At 38.0% G+C, this 17,266-nt stretch overlaps 1 protein-coding gene across 1 annotated transcript in view; it reads right to left on the reverse strand.

The window, feature by feature from the left end:
* Positions 1–17,266, reverse strand: part of TM9SF3 (transmembrane 9 superfamily member 3) — a 68,948-nt gene that overhangs the window by 39,502 nt on the left and 12,180 nt on the right. The window contains exons 3-5 of the mRNA XM_042909412.1: positions 8,250–8,372; positions 4,892–5,052; positions 3,590–3,667 (exon numbers count right to left, since the gene is read on the reverse strand). Coding sequence (XP_042765346.1) covers positions 3,590–3,667; positions 4,892–5,052; positions 8,250–8,372 — 362 coding nt within the window. The remainder of the gene's footprint in view (positions 1–3,589; positions 3,668–4,891; positions 5,053–8,249; positions 8,373–17,266) is intronic.

A 17,266-nucleotide genomic window follows, 5' to 3' on the forward strand; every position in this document is an offset into this window, starting at 1 on the left:
ATTCTATCTACTGTTTAAAGCCCAACTCAAAAACCCTCCCTTCTATAAAACTTCTCATCTACATATCCCATTAGTCATAGATGTACTCCTGCTCTAAACTCCTACAGGTACATACACAGAATATTTAACATGAAGGATGTACTGTCTTGTACTTAGGACAGATTTTAACTTGGGCCAGTATGCTGAGTATGCGCACTAGGGTGAAGGGCAGCCTTGGCTCTGTTACCCACCCTGACACTTCAGGCAAGTGACACACTCTGTGGCTCTCCCTGAAGAACAGGAAACGGTCAATTGCCTCTGCCTCTTCATAAAATCATTTTTTCCTCCATTTAATAATTTATTTATTGAATACCTACTAAAATTATAAAGGAAATAATGAATGTATTGTTTTGAAATATGTGCAATAAAGGATTATATAAGATTTAACATAAAAGTATCATTCAAGATTTTTAAAAGGAGTCTGCAATTATAGGTTTCTCCAAAGATTTGATTTTGTTCCACCCTGAGAAATTAATGACCCAGAAAAGGACAAGAGAGAAAAATGATACAGATGTTTCATATCTTCTTTCAGTCAATTTACCAAATTTTTGAAAAGAAGAGAAGTTTTATGTAGTTACTATTTAGTAGTAAGAAAAATACACCTAAAATGCAAAACTTTCAACAAAGCTCCCTGCTATTTTCTTATCTAAGATACAAATTTTAAACCAATACCTATTAAAATGTACTATCAGCCTGACATTTTATAATATTCTGATTCCAAAAACTACAAAATACTATTACGATTTTGAAATTATTGTAGCAAGAGAAATATTTCTTAAAAATAATAAAGAAACTAGGGCCACCTGGGTGGCCCAGTCGGTTAAGCATCTGACTCATGATCAGATCAGGTCATGATCTGATTGGCTCAGATCATGATCTCACGGTTTCATGGGTTTGGGCCCTGCATTGGGCTCTGTGCTGACAGCGTGGAGCCTGCTCGGGATTCTCTCTCCCTCTTTCTCTCTGCCCCTCCCTAACTTGTGCTCTCACTTTCTCTCAAAATAAGTAAGCATTAATAAATTAAAAAAAAAAAAAAAAAAACTAATAAGGAAACCAGATGTCACAAAGGGGTTACTGTGAACGGCTGACTCCAGCACCTCCTAGTGTTGCTAACCCTAAAGCAGCACCCCAGGTTTGCCATAAATTTTATAACACTGGAGAGAAAGAATTAACTGTACCCCAGTACTACCACTTATTAAGCACCTGCTATGTGTCAAACACTGAACTAGGTGCTTTATATGCACTATCAAATGGACTATCACAACTCTGCACACTATGACGATCCTTGCTTCATTATTAAGGAGACAGAGCTGAGGAACTGAGTAATGTGACCACAGTTATAGTGGGTGGCAGAGACAGAATGTGTATCCAGCTCGAGCTCCTAAGCCTGTGCTTGTAGTCACTGTCCTGGAAACAATCCCTGCTCTTACACAGTAGATCCTACCCCTCCCGCCTACTGAAGGAACATACTGCAGTAATTCTCCTCCCTCTTTGCTGCGCTGTTAGCTTTGCACTCACCACTGAACACTTCCACGCATGTTTCTCTTTGTCTCAAAAGAAAATCTCCAGACTCTATCCTTCCTACTACTACACCATTTCTTTGCTCCCTTTAGCTGCCAAACTTACAGTCTCCAAAACCTCTCCTCCATGCTCTCTTATACCAGCTCTGTTCAGATTTTGTCCCACCCCTATACCAAAACCGCTCTTTGTCAAGTTCACTGATGACTCCAAATGAATTCAACAGTCACTTTCACCTTACCTGACCCAGCAGCAACAATCCAGAACCAATCTCTCTATCCTCCATGATACACTTTCTTCATGTGGCTTCCAGAACACCACACAAGCTTTTTTTTCCTCCCTCCTCTATTGGTATCTCCTCAGAGCCCTGAGGGGCTACTCCTACTCTTCCCCTAAGCTTTTCTTACTGCCCCCAGGACTCAGTCCTTGGCCCTCTTCTATTTATACATACTCTTCCTTGGTGATTGCATCCAATCTCACGGCTCCTTCAAGGTTGTACTCAAATGTCCACATCAGAGGCTTAGCCCGAGCACCATATTCAAACCACAACTAGCCTTGCCTGTGGCATTCTTGCTCATTGCTCTTTTTTGATGGACATATCTTTGAACACACTATAGCCTTAACTTACCATGTTTATTACATGTCTCCCCCTACTAGAAGGGTAAACTCCAAGAGGGTGCAGATCTTTGGCTTTCATTCTCTAATGTATTCCTCTTACTCACTGCTGTGCTTGACACATAACAGGTGCTCAATTAATAACTGCTGAAAGGAGAAATATGCTACACCGCTCTACTAGTGAAAATGCCAAATGGCGACCTTTCCCCCAAGTTACCAGTACCCGATGGCACGAGAAACAAGGCAGGCTCAGGCGTTCCAGTAGGGAATGTTAGTTGAGAGCCCTCATATTTTCAGATATTATCTAAACGTTGAAGTTATTTGTGCCTCTACCTTCAAACATGTTCAGAACTACCTAAACACTGTATCTGAAAAGAACACACCAGGAGTAGGGAAGTGGAGATTGGGGCGGAAATTTTAGGTCCAGGAGTAGCATGCTAAATCATTCAGCAATGACTAAATCCCAAATAGCTTAATTTTTTCTCCTAGGACCCAGACGAAGATTAGAAGTAGTGACAGGTTCTGGTGAAGTCTGGCAGCAATGATACAAATTTCAAACCACAAAAGCTTCGGAGCCATCTCAAACACAGATTACTAAGAAACTTCAGAATTCCAAATCTAAAAGATCAGGTCACAAGGTGTAAGCTGCAACTCAGGAAAAAAGTCAGGAGAATGGATACATCTCCTTATATCATGTTGTCCTTTCATCTCCATCCTTGAAGGAGGGAACCACTAAGATAAAAACTTTTTTCCTGTAAAAAACCAAAGCTACCACCTGTACAAAACCAGCCAACAATGCCACTGGACTAGACTTACAATCTGAGCTCCATCTTGTATGTACTGGTGGGGGATGAGGGGCATTTCTTCCCATTCTTGATGTTTCTTTTTGTGTGGAAAGATTTCCATCAGCAAAAGCTTTTGGTCTTACTCCACTCTCATCCCTTCCTTCCTTTCCTAAAGGATACACACATTCTGCTCTGTTTCTCCACATTTAAGTTTCCTAAGGGCAGGTGCCCATATACAGAAACTTGCAATAGTCCAGCACTAAGTGCGAGAAGAGGGTCTAATTCTGAATTTCAACATTAAGAAGCCCACCTGTCCAAAGACAGAAGTCACATTTTCCAATATTAGCCTCATTAATAATAAAAGTGATATCCTGGCTTTTGGTATGTTGTATCCTTCCCTGGGGTTACTCAAAATCAGTTTAAAGCACAGGCATGATGAAGAGGGCTTTTGACTGCTTCCCTTCAACTCTCTGTCACCCTAGGACTCTAAGCTCACCTGTGAAATCACCACTAGCCCAATGTTTGAACTCCATGGCCTTAGCACAGTGCCTTGCATATGGCAGATGCTCACTAATGTTTGTTAAACTGACTGAAACACATAATGAATGTCTTAAAAGATACAGTTTACCTACCCTGTGTTGAAAAAAGGATGGATCAAGATATTTGTCAAATCGATCCTCAAATTTTACATCTGACTTTTTCCACTTGACCTGAAAAAAATTTTTTCACACGAAAATAAAGGCCAGTAAACAAATTAATAAGCTAACAAAATTCTGAGCACAATTAGGGAAGATTTACACAATTGGAATAGGAAACTAGAGAAATGGTGGAAAGTTACTGCCAATTTGAGAAGCTGAAACACGTATGATAAAAAACCAACTTTCCTCTCTGTGTATTAAAACTTCCAACTTTACCTAGAGGGATCATTTCAGTTCTCAAGGACATTAATATAAGTATTTGCTACTTATATACTCTGACCTGATAAACTGATAAGAACTGAATCAAGGGGTCCCTGGGTGGCTTAGTCAGTTGAGCATCCGACTTCAGCTCGGGTCATGATCTCACAGTTCGTGAGTTCAAGCCCCGCGTCAGGCTCTGTGCTGATAGCTCGGAGCCTGGAACCTGCTTCAGATTCTGTGTCTCCCTCTCTCTCTCTCCCTCTCCCACTTGCTCGCGCACTCTAAGATAAATGTTAAAAAGAAGAACTGAACTAATTAGACCAATTAAAATAAGAATCCACCCATCTTTGACATTAGACTGCATTAGTTTTATTACAATTATCAAACTTCTTTATAAGTTCAGTTCCGGAAATATCATTTGCACTAAGTACATATGCATAAGCTTAAAAAACTTAAAAACTGGCTACTACCAATGGACTCATTCCAGTTATCAGGGAAAAAAACTGGCAAAGAGAGAGGCTACCTACATCAGATTTTTCTTCTTTCCACTATTTTTAATCCTAATGGAACAGAATTAACTTGACAGTTGCAAAGGGCTCTGACAAGCTCTTACTCTGCAGGAGTATCTTATTCCAACTGATAAAGCAAAACATGGTAAACTATACCCATCCAGCAATTTTCAATACAGCATCATCTCTATCTGCAACAGTAAAAAGGAAAGAGAAACAACAAGGCATACTACAATCTAAAAATGTAACCATGAGAATACATGGCTGGGTTAGCTATAACTGCTCAGTTATAATGGTAAACTTTGCCATAGCCAATGGGAAGTCCTGCATATGCATACCTCTATCTCATACAGACCTGAGGCAAATCTTCTCCCTGCTTGTAGGAGGCTTACTTACATGCATTAAGGAAATAGTCTTAATAATATTCTGTTGCACCCTACTTTCATTTACTAAAGTAGTAAAACACACTTTACTGTTGCTATCAGGTCACAAACACTCATTAATGTATAATTATTTTAATACTTACTGAATATGACATCTGGATTTTAGTATTGGGAACAAGTTTCACCTTTCCTTCACTAGTTAGATTAACATCAACAATTCGATTTCCATTAAAACCTATTTCAAGTTTTTTGTAGGTCCAAAGATAGTAATCTTCTCCATTTTCATCTGCTTCACCAACAATACCTACAAAAGAAATAATACTTTATACAAGGTAATATCACTTAATATTTAAAATATATTAGAGGCTAAAAGCTCATAAAAAAAGTTCTTATAAACAAACAATATTTGAGGAATATTACCATTATTCCTCATGTTTAGAAAAAGGCAAAAGTATAGGCTGGAATTCTACTCTTTGTTAACTACTTGGCAAACATAAACCATAGCCACACCATGAACAGTTCAGCATAACCTGTCACTACTGATACTCAAAGTTCATGCTTTGTTATGAGTATCACCTTCATTGTAATAATTATCACCTTACATGTATATACTTCCCAACACCTGAACATTTCAGGAAGTACTATGTCATCATCTGGCACAGTCATCCAGTTAGTAGTGGCCAAACTAAAATTAAGTTTCAGTTCCCCAGAGGCCCAATCCAGTACTTTCTCTAATAACCTACACATTCCTCAATAAGCTTCACATAGGTGTTTATGGGTACCAAAACTTAAAATGTCTCTTCTTTATGCTTCAAGCACTGGCCCCATCTCTGGGAAAACATCAAAATGAAGAGTGTTGAAGATAAATGTTAATGAGGCACAGTTTAAAATGATCATTCTGATCACAATTTCAGATACTGGAGGAAGACCCGAACACTGTCAGGGCAATAGGTGGTAGCTAGGGATCTCTCTCGTGTGCCCTCAGGTGGTAGCTAGGGATCTCTCTCGTGTGCCCTCATACTGTCAGCTATTTATCTAACGTTCCCTACCAAAACCTATATACTTCCCAAGAGCCTTATACTCTAAAAGTGACTCCTTTCCTCTATGGTTAATGCATCTCATTAAAGTAGTAGGGGAAAAAAAGATCCTTTCTTATTAAGGAGTATTTGCTTATTAACCAAAGTTGTTCTCTCAAATTGATACAAATTCAAGGAATATAGTTTCATTGTATTTGGGGTTGCAGAGGGATAATGAAATCCTTCTAATAATTAATTTCATCAAGGTTTATTTACCTAGGTACTCTGAAAACTCTGGGGTAGAGACAATTACACCAAATAAGCTATTCTCTGAGGGTTGGTTTTTTTTGTTTTTTGTTTTTTTGAGAGAGAGAGAGAGAGAGAGAGAATGTGAGTCGGGGACAGGGGCAGAGGGAGAGAGAGGGGGAGAGAGGGGGAGAGAGGGGGAGAGAGGGGGAAAGAGGGGGAGAGAGGGGGAGAGAGGGGGGGAGAGAGAGAGAGAGAGAGAGAGAGAGAGAGAGAGAGAGAGAGAATATCTCAAGCAGGCTCCACGCTCAGTGCAGAGCCCAACATGGGACTCAATCCCACAACCCTGGGATCATGACCTGAGCCGAAATCAAGAGTCAGGCACTCAACCGACCTGGGTTGAACCACTCAGGCACCTCTCTCTCAGGGGCTTTAAAAAAAGATTGTGAAATACTTACCCCAAGAAAAAGCTAAATAAGAATTTTTTTCTGACAAGAATTTTTGTAGTTCAGACATTCTAGGACACCCAAACGTATCTTTCCTAAACACGACAGACCCTGGAATCCCAGGGCTAAAAAAGATTTATTTTAACAGGAAAGCACAATTGCCATGTTGCTAAGGAAATCCACAGAAATGACCAAAAAAAACTATGGTTCCATAAAAGAAACCCAAAAGCAATGGAAAAAGAACAGGAGAGGAACGTGCTCTCCCACCAAAAACAGAGAAAACCCTGACTAATGGGTTTTTCTGAACTACAGGCTCACAAATCTTGAGCGACTATTCAGCACATCTTCCTGCTACCCTCAGAGCTGATCACAGAAATGTCTGTGTTAATGTAACGCTAATTATAGTCATTAATATGAAATGCTTACTATTTATACCTAATTAACATGCAACAGAGTAGCAATGATGCATACAATTACATCTTGAGATTGACTTTCTTACAAATTTCATCTTAGAACCACGTTAGACTCTGGTCTGATATGTTCAGTATTTCAGTTTGCTGCTCAAGAATATAGTGGTCTGCCAACAAATTAAAGAATCAGAATGTTTATTATATATAAGAACAGGTGTCCAAAGGGGGAAAAAAAACCCACCAAGAGAATAATATGATCAAACATGCTGGTTATCATAGCATAATGATTTAATTTCATCATATTCTTAAGAAGTTCACCACCTTCACGTAGCTCAACCAGCTATGGGACTCTCCCCACCTCGTCAGTAGCATACATATCTGGCAGAGCTCTGTGCCTTGCATGCTGTCATTCATATGAGACACAAAGGGACACAGAGCAGCTGTGGTCCCCAAATGCCCTGCCAATTGCAGTAAGTACTCAACTACTCTTTCGAATAGTCACTTCCCACCCTCTTTAGAATACTCACTTACTTTATACTGACTTGCAATACTAACTCATTTCAACAGTACATAGATGTGAATTCCTTTACCTAATACTGATGTTCTCCTGCAAAGCTGCATGTCAATATATCCTTCAAAGAAAAAAACCAACTAAAATAATCTAATCAAGCCCAGCACAAGCAGAGTTTGGATTTTGTATAGGTTTATATTAACTATCCATCAATACAGAAAAATAAGAGCTAAAACACTAAAATGTTTTTAGGGGTGCCTGGTTGGTTCAGGCAGTAGAGACATGACTCACGATCTCAGGGCTGTAAGTTCGAACAGGGTGTAGAGATTACTTAAAAATAAAAATCTTAAAAAAAAAAAAACCATGAAAAAAATTTTAAACATACAGTGTTAAGAATCTGCAAAACAAGTCACTCAGGAGACTGTCTTATCTAAAACCATACTACCACAGTTCCACATGAGAGAAAGCCCAAATAAAACTTCAAAATCCTATTTAGTTCCTTTGATTATATATGACAGAATAAGTTAAAATAAGATATACAAAAATGGGGGAAGGGAAGATATTTCAGATTGTTCAAAATGCCTTTTAATTCCTTAAATCTGAAAAGTTATACTATATACAAGTTGTATTTTGAGGGAGTATCATATAAGGTTTGGCAACGTTAAAACCCCTTCAAGCAACAGGGATCATAAAGAGTCATAAACTGTATGATCAACAAGGGATCATAAAATTGATGTTAAAATAATTTCGTGGAAAATAATGAAAACTCATTTACTGATTCAGTGTACAATCAATCACCTTAAGAGTCATTACATAAGTCGTGCTTATTATGCAAGTATGCCCAAACTTTAAATGGAACATATAATACCTACCCCATATTGGTAAGTCATCTATGTACATCTGGTACCAGTAGTGATTTTTAATAGCATACACAAATGCATCTCTCTTTTCTTTATCTAAGTCAATTTCACAGTAAGTGGCTGGCATCACATCATCTGCATAAAATAAAAATTGTGAATTAGCACACTGGTTTGCAAAATAGAGGAAAAATTACACAAGGAAAAGCCAACATTTCCTTAAGTTAAAATTTGTATTCATAACAGTTGAATTTGGATGATAATTATAGGAGGATTCATTCAGTTGATAATTCTTTCCTTCTTAATGAATGTTTTAAGATTTTTCAAAATAAAAGAATTTAACCATCTTTATTTTCAAAGACTATCTAATTACATGAAGAAATTTTCCCTTGTATAAAGAAAATTATACAAGAACATTTACAAAATAATTTTAAAATGAACAATTTGCTTTTACAAACAAAAATAAAAAAGCTTACAATACACAGGAAAGTTCTCATTTAATGTACATAAAAACTCAAAAATATGATCCTAAATAGAACAACTTCTAGCTGTAAGATCTCTGAGATAAATATTCATTTTAACATTCTTGGAAATGCAAGTCACTGGAGGCCATAGATTCTATGAGGAATTCTAGAGACTCTTCATAATTAGAAAGATTAAAATACAACCTCCATCTAGCAGGTGTCACTGTTTATTAATTACCCAAAGGTCCCATAGAGATGAGTCATTTCCACTTGAATGCTTTAAAAAATACTGCTACCACAATACTGTTCAGATGGTCTCTAACCTATAAACCTTCCAAAAATGTGCTTTCAAAATGGGCTTATAAATAAGTGCTAGGGATACAACGTACAACATGATGACTATAGCTAACACTGCTGTATGACATAGGAAGGTCTTTAAGAGAGTAAATCCTAAAAGTTCTCATCACAAGAAGAAAATTTTTTTCTTTCTTCTTTTCTTTTTATCTATGTGAGAATATGGATGTTAGCCCAACTTATTTGTGGTAATCACTTCACAGTATGTGTGAATCAAACAATCATGCTTGTATGCCTTAAACTTCTACAGTGATATATGCCACTATTTCTCAATAAACTGGAAAAAATGTGCTTATGGTCATTAGTTTCTAAACAAAATAAGACCAAACCCAAAAAACCTGCAAACACTCTAGATGTCCACTTAAATGATTAAATTGTTTTTGTAGATTACTTAGGCAATTAGAATAAATGATAAATCCTAACAACAACAACAACAACAACAACAACAAGAAAGCACAGTTGTTTAAGGTCTCCTGTATTATATTATTGGTTATTTTGAACTTGAAATGCAATTCCCCCCAAGAAACAATGTTAAATTTCTTAAATCTTGATTAAAACTTCTTAAACATAAATTGCAGCTGAACCATGATTAATAGCCAGCTTTATTATTTCCACGAGAAACAGCAATCTGAGTTATGACACTAGCAACATGTCTTCCCAATCCTCAACAAGAAAGAACAGCTTTCCCTTATTAGAGCTCAGTCCAGAGTGGGTACCCCAAAACCATAACACCAAGACGGCAGGAAACACTGAAGTCCATGAAAGACAGATAGGGAAATACTCTCACTCCCAAAGTAGAAGAAGAAAATTGCTGTCGCCTCCAACAATGGCTCCCACACAGACTTCCTTTCCACCGAGGCCCTTTCAGGCGGCCAGGAATTTAGGATTTTCATAATGGCAAAAACTGAGACAGAGCAGAGAAGGGCGGGAGGGTTAGGACCCGAGATTGCTAGAAAGGGTTCCTACAGCAGGAACTAGAAGAACTGGTAGCAAGAGGTCTCCAGATTTCCAGAGTGTGATAATGCACAAAGGGCAGCAGGAGACTACCGCAATGAGGGGAGAAAGAACCACAGGAAGGTGCAGGCTTGGGCAGCAGCAAACAGCTGTGAGAGACCTCACAGCAAATACTGCGAAGCCACCAAATTCCTTGCTGTTAAAATCAGACATTCACAGATAATTTCCATTAACAGTGTGGAGGTCTTATGCACGAAGTTCTGAGATATACAAAATGGCATTTACCTGCATAAAGCTTTTAGGATTCCTCACAGTCTGAACTTCAGTTCAATTCTCTCTTGCCCAACTATCTGTCATCTTCTCACCCTATACTCTAGCCAAACCCAACTACCTGCAGTTTGCACACATCTTGTGCTCTCTTGGCCTCTGGACTTTCTGGCCTATGTTGGAAAGTCTACTACAAATGTCTATCCTAAAATTTTTCCCATCTCCTACCCTCTCCTCCGTAGAGTAATCCTGAATTCCCCACCCCTCACACCTCTCAAATACCAGAGCCCACCCCTTTCTGTGAGTTCCATGGCTTTCTCCCCATACCTCCCTATGACACCTAAGCCTATACCACTTACAACCTCATACCAGTATCTTACCTCCTCAAAAAGACCGTCAGGCCTTGAGAGCTATGTGTATACTGATTATATACCCTTTTTATCCCCACCTATGCCTGTTTCAGTACTCTACACAGAACAGGCACTAAACAAACAAACAGAACATTTTAGCAAATTTTAAGAGCATGCTTTTACATTTATTCAGCAAAGGAAAACATGAAGTATATGACAGTACGCACATATACACTCATTTGTGTATTAGTGTGCGTGTGTGTAAGGAGAAAAATGCCAATATAAACAAATGAAATTTTTGAGTGGAGTATCTCAGAATGATTCACAAAGAGGTCTTGAAGAGTATCTTTCACTGATGTAAAATCTAGTAAAGAAATGGGTCAAAGGGAAAACCTATCTTTATCGTGGGCTATAAAAAGGACCATGTGAGGTCATATTTTAATGAAATTCCTCTTGCAGACATGTGGGCAAATACAAACATCACAAATAATTGAAAAGTCTGGTTGCTCAGCTAAAACAGCACTTCTCTCAGGAGGGAGCCGCTTTGAAAATAACTAATGTAAAGTGTCTAAATGTGCCAAATCACTGTTCAGCATTTAATTGGAAAACAATTCTGAAAAATCTATCACCGTAAGTCACTACTGTAAAATTATAAAAGGACATACCTTTTTCGGATGAAATACACACCTATGAATTCTGAAGAGGAGCCAATTAAGATTTCACCAATGTAAACACACATTATATGGCGGGGATGGGGGGAACAAAAGCAAAGTTATAAAGTGGCAATGTTAATACTGACTTTTCAAGCAGACAGCAGGGGTAGATTCTGGAAACTACATACCAGTATATCTGTCATCAATTCACAACAACACCCCAAACTAATAACTGAATGGACAATGAAAACATTGCCAAAAGAATATGGAAACTATTTGAGTTCTCTAGGAACCTATCATGCCTAGCTTTATTAGCTTTCTCTTTTGATAGCATTACTTAACTGGAAATCACAAATGCTCTAAGTCAAATTCAGCAGCACTTGGCAGTTTTTCATGAAGTCACCATAGACAAATTTATAGACAGAAACTTGAGTTTTAGTCTGGGTTCTACTATTTACTAGCTATGTGAATAAAAGCCAGTCATTCAACCTTTGCAAACCTCAGATCCCTCACCGGTAAGAAAGAGATAACATCTATGCTATCTCTTTTCCAGAGTTGTTTTAAGAATTAAAAGTGTCAATATATTCACAGTGTTTCCTTGGGCCACATATCCATTTGAGAATCCAATGAAAGTGGTGTCTCCCTTGTCCCCCCAAAATGCACATTCACACAAAACTAAATGTACAATTTCAGAAAACCCATGGACCCCTGAAGCCAGAGTTTCTGGTTCAACTTTGTACACCCAGAGCCTACTGTAGTGCTGGAAAGCACTAAACACTCAAAATCTGCTGAATGAAGAAAAAAAAAAAGATCTGGAAAAACTGGTATAGTCACAGTTAATCAGTATATATATCGAAAGCATTATATTATATATTAAAGCATATATATATTAAAAGTATTGATTAACTGATCAAACTATCTGGAATGTAAACTGTACAATTTTTTCCTAGATGACTAATTGGCAACATATATCAAGATTTGCCTTTGGGGCTCCTGGGTGGCTCAATCAGTTGAGCATCCGACTCTTGATTTCAGCTCAGGTCATAATCCTGGGTCATGGGATTGAGACCCTTATGTTAGGCTCCGCACTGAGCATGGAACCTGCTTCAGATTCTCTCTCTTCCCCCTCTCTGCCCCTCTCCCCTTCTTATATGATCTCTATCTCTCTCTCTCTCTCTCTCTCTCTAAAACAAAAAGAGAGAGAGAGAGAGAGAGAGAGAGAGAGAGAAAGGCCTTAAAAATGTTTATATCCTTTGATTCAGTAATTCTAAGAATTTACCTTAATAAAAGATTCAGAGATGCATTAAAATACTTAAGTGCTAGGGTAGCCAAATGCATTATTATTTCTAATAGAAAAAAAAAATCAAAAAAAGCAAGGAGGGGGGGCACCTGGATGGCTCAGTTGTTAGAGTGTCTTTCACTCAGGTCATGATCTAGCAGTTCGTGAATTTGAGCCCTATATCAGGCTCATTGCTGTCAGCACAGAGCCTACTTTGGATCTTCTGTCTCCCTCTCTCTCTGGCCCTTCCCCACTTGTGCTCTCTAAAAAACAAAACATTAAAAAAAAAAAAAAAAAGCAAGCAAGGAAGAAAGAAAACAGAAAGGAAGGGAAGAGAAGTAAAGGAAAAAAAGAAAGAAAACAATCAGAATACCTTATCATCGGGAAATGGGGAAAATTATAATATCCAAGTTATAGAATACAACATAAACACATTTTTAAAAAAGTAATTAACAGGGGCACCTGGATGGCTCAGTTAGTTAAGCATCTGACTCTTGATCTCGTATCAGGTCATGATCTCATAGTTCATGAGACTGAGCCCCAGGTCAGGCTCTGCACTGACTGTGTGGAACCTGCTTGAGATGCTCTCTCTATGCCCCTCCCCCACTCACTCTTTTTTTTCTCTCTCTCTCTCAAAATAAATATTAAAAAAAAGAAAAAAAAGAAGAGTAAAAACTATACATAACTTATTAACAGTAAGTTAAAAATATTATGTATCTGACACATAATAAACACTATATGTTACACAATTTTTTGAAATCATATATATAACAGGAACCCAATTTTTTAAAATTCTAAATAATGTGGGTGAATGCAAAGAAAGAAGGATGGAAGAAAATGTTAATGATAATTATATCCAGGTGATTTTTTGCTTCTTTATATTTCTCTGTAGTTTCTAAATTTTGTACATTGATCCTGTATCATTGTCAAAATCAGAAAAAAATATATACACATACATTCTTTTGAAAAAAAAAAAAAGATATCAATCTGGAGTAGAACAATGTTATCAATGGTTTGAAAAGGAACTTATAAAAAGCCCAGGCTATTCAAATTTGCAGTCAGCGCAAGGTTTAAGGAACTGCTAACACCAAGAATTCAAAATACCTAAATACAAGATTCAGTACGAGATTCAAATTATTTGGTCTGGCTAAAACACTCTGGTTGAAACCAACAGGACAAAATATGACATTAAGTTCCCAGACTTCCAATTAAACAAGGCAGATTAACCACAAGTATGTGTCCTTTCCCTCCTGAAACTCCATTAAAATGTCAATAAAGGAATAAAAAGGATGTAGGTACACAAGGACAAAAAGAGGACAGTAAGATTTCAAAGCATTTTTGGAACACTGAAAATTAACAGAAGATGGTAAATGACTAACAAAGCAGAAGAAACCATAACAGAAGAAAGGGGGTTGGTGTCACAGAACACAAGAGACACTTGAGATTCTCAGGACTTGAAAGGCACCACACACGTCAAAAATTAGGGGACAGGATCTAGGGCTGAACACATAGAGGAACTGTATAAAAATATGTTTATGGAAGGCTTAGATGCCCAAGTTCCCTTTTCCACTCACCACAAAGCTAGATGAATAACCTCAATCCCCCCTCTCCAGTAGACCAGAGGCACCTTCCCCTAGAGAACTCCAACAAAAAGGCTGCACAATTAGGGAGAGTAGAATCCAGGGACTGAAAACAGGGTGGGGGGATTAACTTAAGTAAAAATCTTTAGGCAGAATGAAAGGACCTGCCACTTTTCCAGACTTTTCCCCAGTCTTTGGCAATCAGGCCCTTACCACCCAGACAGGTATCTGGAAGGACATACTGCACTGTGGTTAAAAGCTCAAACTCTAGCCCTTCGCTCCCTAGGTTCAAATCCTTACCCTGCCACTTTGCATCTGTGAACCCTTGGACAAGTTACCCAACCTCTGGGCCCCAACCTCCTCACCTGAAAAACAAGGATATACACCTTATAACATTGAGGATGAAAACTGTCAAGACTGAGAATCACTGAATTAGAAATACACAAGACTCAGAGTAGCCTTTGGCATTTCCCTTTATCTGTAGTTCTCTTATCATTTCACTCTAGAGAAGCAAAAGAAATACTTCTATTTCTTTTATAATTTCATCTCTCTGTTAAGTTGGGATATTCAAGAAAAAGAAAATTCAAAAGAAGATCAATAAAACAAATGGGAGGAAAGAATCCTCTAGAAGCCATCAATTTTTCAACAATATCCTTCATTATGCTGTAAGAATTCTCAAATGAGGGAGAGGGGGAGTGGACAGTGACCTCCCCTGGTTAGGAATTACTATTCCAGATCATCTAAAGATCATAGTAGAACCAATTATCATAAAGAACAGATAGGCACAGGGGTGCCTGGGTGGCTCAGTCCGTTAAGCGTCCGACTTTGGCTCAGGTCATGATCTCACAGCTTGTGGGTTTGAGCCCCACGTCCGACTCTGTGCTGACAGCTCAGAGACTAGAGCCTGCTTCAGATTCTATGTCTCCCTTTCTCTCTATACCTCCCCCACTCTCACTCTGTCTCTCTCTCTCTCTCTCTCTCAAAAATAAACATTTAAAACAATTTATTTTAAAAGAACAGATAGGGAGCGTCTGGGTGGCTCAGTTAAGCATCTGACTCTTGATTTTGGCTCAAGTCATGGTCTCATAATTCGTGAGATCAAACCCAACATCAGGCTCTGCACTAACAGCACAGAGCCTGCTTGGGATTCTCTCTCTCTCCTATCTGCCCCTCCCCCACTCACAAGTGCGCTCTCTCTCTCTCTCTCTCTCTCTCTCTCAAAATAAATAAATAAACTTAAAAAAAAAAAAAAGAGCTTACGTCTTAATAGCTAAGGATGCAAGAGTGAACAAGAATGCCACTGTCCCTGCCCTAGCAGAACTAACTAAAACTACTTAGCAAGCTAGTACAATAGTTTGAGGATAAATCAAACCCTATAATCAATAAACTAATTTAACATTTCATAATTGCTAATACAAAATTAAGTTGGAACTACAGACCCACACTATGTGTGATTAGTATTCCTATCAATGGCCATTTTTAAAATGTAAACTATGTATCAGGAACTTTGATAAATGCTCTACACAAACTACCTTATTTAAATCAAACAATTCTGTCAAGTAGATATCATTTCCTTCATTTCACAGATGAGGAAAATGAGATTCAAAGTGTAAGAATAACTTGTCCATGACTAAACAGGTAGGCAGAGGTGGCACTGGGATGCATCAAGTCTCTCTGACTCTAAAGCACAGGTTTTCTCTATTCTGCAATGGCAGGGTTCCAAGTGGTACCCTCTAAAATCATAGGGTAATGCATTCAGGCCTGGTTCAAAGATACCCAACTTAATTCTGCCCTTCTATTTTTAATCTTATTTAAATGTTCTTGGTTCAGTATTTTGTCTAATGGTAGTATATAACATTATTAGGAGGAAAAAAAAAGCTGTACATAAAATCTCAAGTGAGAGGCATCCTACATTAGACTTAAGACTGTCACTCGTTCCCTAAAGGTCAATTTAGTGACCTTTATGAGATAATACCAATTCATTTAACCTGGCAGAATCTACTAAATTTTTAAAAAGGCACGTATATTTATCTGTGTGTGCATGTATGTGTGTGTATATATATATATGTACAGTCTTTTCTAGTTTTGAAATATTTCCAAAACTTTATGTTCTTATTTGAATACGCCTTTAAGAAGAACCTTTAAAAACCGAATACTTGAGAGATGAAAAGATTAACAATACAAATGTTTCTATAATTCACATAGGGACAGAAGGCTCGAGTTTCCGTGGCATTATTAGTATGCCACGATACGCCTTGGGCAAATCATTTCATCTCTGGGCTTCACTAAGGGGAAATCAGATGACAATCTCTAAGGCGCATCCAACCTTTAAAATTCTATGACACTATAAATAACAACCAGGAAACCTAGTAAAACATTTCTCAAAGCATGATCAACTATGTCTTTGAACAGGGCAAGCAAAAGAGAAATCTAATCAGCATTTACTTTTTCATTGGGACCACTTAATTTAGCAGCTCCCTTAGCAGCACATCCGCCTGCGTTGGAGGTGCAGAGCTGAGAAGACTCCAAGGAACCGCCAACTCTCCGGGAATAACACCTGGCCAATCCTTGTGCTTTTCATCAAAAGGTGCTTAGTCGGAAAGGAAAATAAAGCCCACTTTTACAGCCAACGAAAACGTTCCCCTCTATCTAAACAATCTACCCATTTCAGCCTCAAGGAACGAATAAAAGAGGACAAGTGAAAATAGCTGAAAGATTACTCTTCTTTAGTAAACAGGGTGAGGACTTCAAAAAGTGATCAAATATGTCCACGGCAACAAAGCAGGACTCAGAGTTTTTGCCTATTCTCTCTCTCTGGTTCCTCCTTGGTACACTAGAAATGTGCACCAAATATGTAAAAGGAGAAAGTTATGTGAATAAATGTAGGATTGATGTTCTCAAAGATCCCACATGCCAGTCCAAGTTTTCTCCTTACTTGCAATTAAGTAGTTAAGTTGCCTGATTAAATTAAAACTCAAGCCTTAGGGCATGTTTACAATAATTTATAAAGTTACAGGCAGGTCACTGTGGTTTAAATTTACAACTTAATTTTATAATTAAGCCCCAAAGAACACAGTGTGGGGAAAGGGTGGGGAGAAGAATACAAATATGTACACCTATTTTCAACAATA

Source organism: Panthera leo, chromosome D2, assembly GCF_018350215.1.
Source record: "Panthera leo isolate Ple1 chromosome D2, P.leo_Ple1_pat1.1, whole genome shotgun sequence".
Lineage (NCBI taxonomy): Eukaryota > Metazoa > Chordata > Mammalia > Carnivora > Felidae > Panthera > Panthera leo.